At 43.2% G+C, this 2,443-nt stretch overlaps 1 protein-coding gene across 1 annotated transcript; it reads left to right on the forward strand.

Annotated features, from left to right (window-relative positions):
• The first annotated feature begins 249 nt into the window (after nt 1-249).
• Nucleotides 250-2,214, forward strand: snai2 (snail family zinc finger 2). Its single transcript, XM_015402300.1, has 3 exons — nt 250-484; nt 656-1,177; nt 1,369-2,214. The coding sequence occupies exons 1-3, from the start codon at nt 406-408 to the stop codon at nt 1,548-1,550; spliced, it is 783 nt and encodes a 260-aa protein (XP_015257786.1). The 5' UTR covers nt 250-405; the 3' UTR covers nt 1,551-2,214.
• The last annotated feature ends 229 nt before the right edge of the window (nt 2,215-2,443 follow it).

Raw genomic sequence — 2,443 nt, forward strand, 5'->3', positions numbered from 1 at the left:
GCCTTACTTTTTCTATAATTCAATATGTTTGAGCGGTCAGATGAAAACATGAAAGAAGTTGTACAGAAAGCACCTGTATCCTACCAGAATTAACCTCAGCGGACCTGTCTCAGTTTAAAGCTATGCGCCCCTATAGGCTGAAAGCAGGCGAGATTTAATTGGTTTGAGCTCCCAGCATATGTAAATGAAAGCGAATGGCTCCTCCTATGCACCTGATAGGGCAGTATTTACAGCTCTTTACAGCTACGACCCGCGGCACTGTTTCCAACAACGCAGCGACGCACTATGACACTCCGCTGGACTTAAGCAATAAGGATTTCCGTCTTTACGCAACAAACTTTAAGCCTTGCAGAGTGTTTGCTGGTAGAGTAAAAGTTTGCGAAAGTTACCCTCTTGTTTTCCAAGATGCCACGCTCTTTTCTGGTCAAGAAGCACATAAACTCCACTAAGAAGCCAAATTACAGTGAGCTCGAAAGCCCAACAGGTAAAGATTATTTATTTTTTAAAGTTTAAAGGAACTTTGTAAAGTTTTTTTTTTTTCTAATACACACATTTCTTTTTTTTATTATTATTCTTAAATATGCCAGACCATTTCTGAAATCTGTGCTCCTCACTCAGTCAGGTAACAGTTTTCACCCCACGCTTTTTCTTCCAGTGTTCATCACCCCGCACTTCTACAAGGGCCTCCCCCTGTCCGTCATCCCGCAGCCGGAGATCCTGAGCCCGGCCGCCTACAGCCCCATCACCGTGTGGACCACCAGCAGCCTGCCGCTGTCCCCGCTGCCCAGCGACCTCTCCCCCATCTCCGGATACCCATCGTCTCTGTCTGACACCTCCTCCAAGGACCACAGCGGCTCAGAGAGCCCCAGGAGCGATGAAGATGAGCAGATGCTCGCCAAACTGACGGATCCCAGCGGGGTGGATGTGGAGAAGTTTCAGTGCGCTCTGTGCAGCAAATCCTACTCCACCTACTCTGGACTGCTGAAGCACAAGCAGCTGCACTGCGATGCCCAGGCGAGAAAATCATTCAGCTGTAAATACTGCGAGAAGGAGTACGTCAGTTTAGGAGCTCTCAAAATGCACATCAGGACTCACACCTTGCCTTGCGTTTGCAAGATATGCGGGAAAGCTTTTTCAAGACCGTGGCTGCTCCAGGGGCACATCAGGACGCACACTGGTGAGTGGGTGGATGATTAAGATTCAGGCCTTTTGGGTTAAGAAAGCAGCTTCATCTAGTTGAATAACTAAAACTAAGGGGGAAAAAAGTTTGCTATTTTAGTTTATCTTGTTTTACTTGAATAAGACTAACTCAGAGCTTGATGTTAATGCATCCTCATTAAGCCTTTGTTTTCATTTCTGCATCCACAGGCGAGAAGCCTTTCTCCTGCCCACACTGCAACCGTGCATTTGCAGACAGGTCCAACCTTAGGGCTCACCTACAGACCCATTCGGATGTGAAAAAATACCAATGCAAGAACTGCTCCAAAACCTTCTCCAGGATGTCTCTTCTGCACAAGCATGAGGAATCTGGCTGTTGTACAGCTCACTGAACTGGGAATACATTTCTGTGCCTTTAGTAGCTTTTTTTTCTTCCCCCAAAAAACTGCAGGAAAGGTGTCAGGGAATTACAACAGCTATCGCAGAACGCACAGGTGGTCCAATTCATTTCAAACTGAGAAATAGCTCAGATATCACATGTTTTTCTTTTTTTTTCCAATCAGCGCTCCTGATTGCAATCTGTTGAGCTCCTATGGAATATACTAACCTACCTGTGCTTTTCATGCACTTTCTGCTTGTTCAGAAAGTTTTCCAGGCCTTTACAATGTTATCTCTTCAGTGTTTGTACCAACTTTTTTACACAAGCATTAACCAAAAGCTGCCATATTATTGGCAGTGTGACTGTAAACCAATGTAATACTAAAGCCATTGCTACATAGGGAACAAGTGCAAACTTAAATGTAAGGAGAGTATCATTAACTTTTGCACAGTCTGTAGAAACAGCTGGCCAGCACTCTGATATAGCAGAACAAGTGCCTCACTTTTACTCTGCAACCTTATGTATTTTTCAGCCAAAGGGTGCCTTTTTTTATACATATTTTTATATATTGAATGTAAGTGTGACTGAGATGATTGTACATTAACAGTGAAAGCTGTGATGCTGAATGATTTTGATATTTTCACATTTTTTTATGACACTTTTAAAAATAAATGATGTTTTTGTATAAATCCTTTGGCATCCTCCGAGTTGCTTTTCATCTCTCCTTAAGCAGCTCTTTTCAAACAGGAAGGACTCAGCTGGATTTACTGATTGTCACACACTTCAAAAAAGGGACAAAGCTCGCGCAGGGGAAAAAAAAAAAAAGGGATAAAAAAAAGTAAATGATATTTAATCTGGCTTGCACCATCTCTTGTTATGGAGATGCTAAAAAATGAGGAGCGAGGT

The sequence above is a fragment of the Cyprinodon variegatus genome, unplaced genomic scaffold (genome assembly GCF_000732505.1).
Source record: "Cyprinodon variegatus isolate N-32 unplaced genomic scaffold, C_variegatus-1.0 Scaffold1332, whole genome shotgun sequence".
Taxonomy (NCBI): Eukaryota; Metazoa; Chordata; class Actinopteri; order Cyprinodontiformes; family Cyprinodontidae; genus Cyprinodon; species Cyprinodon variegatus.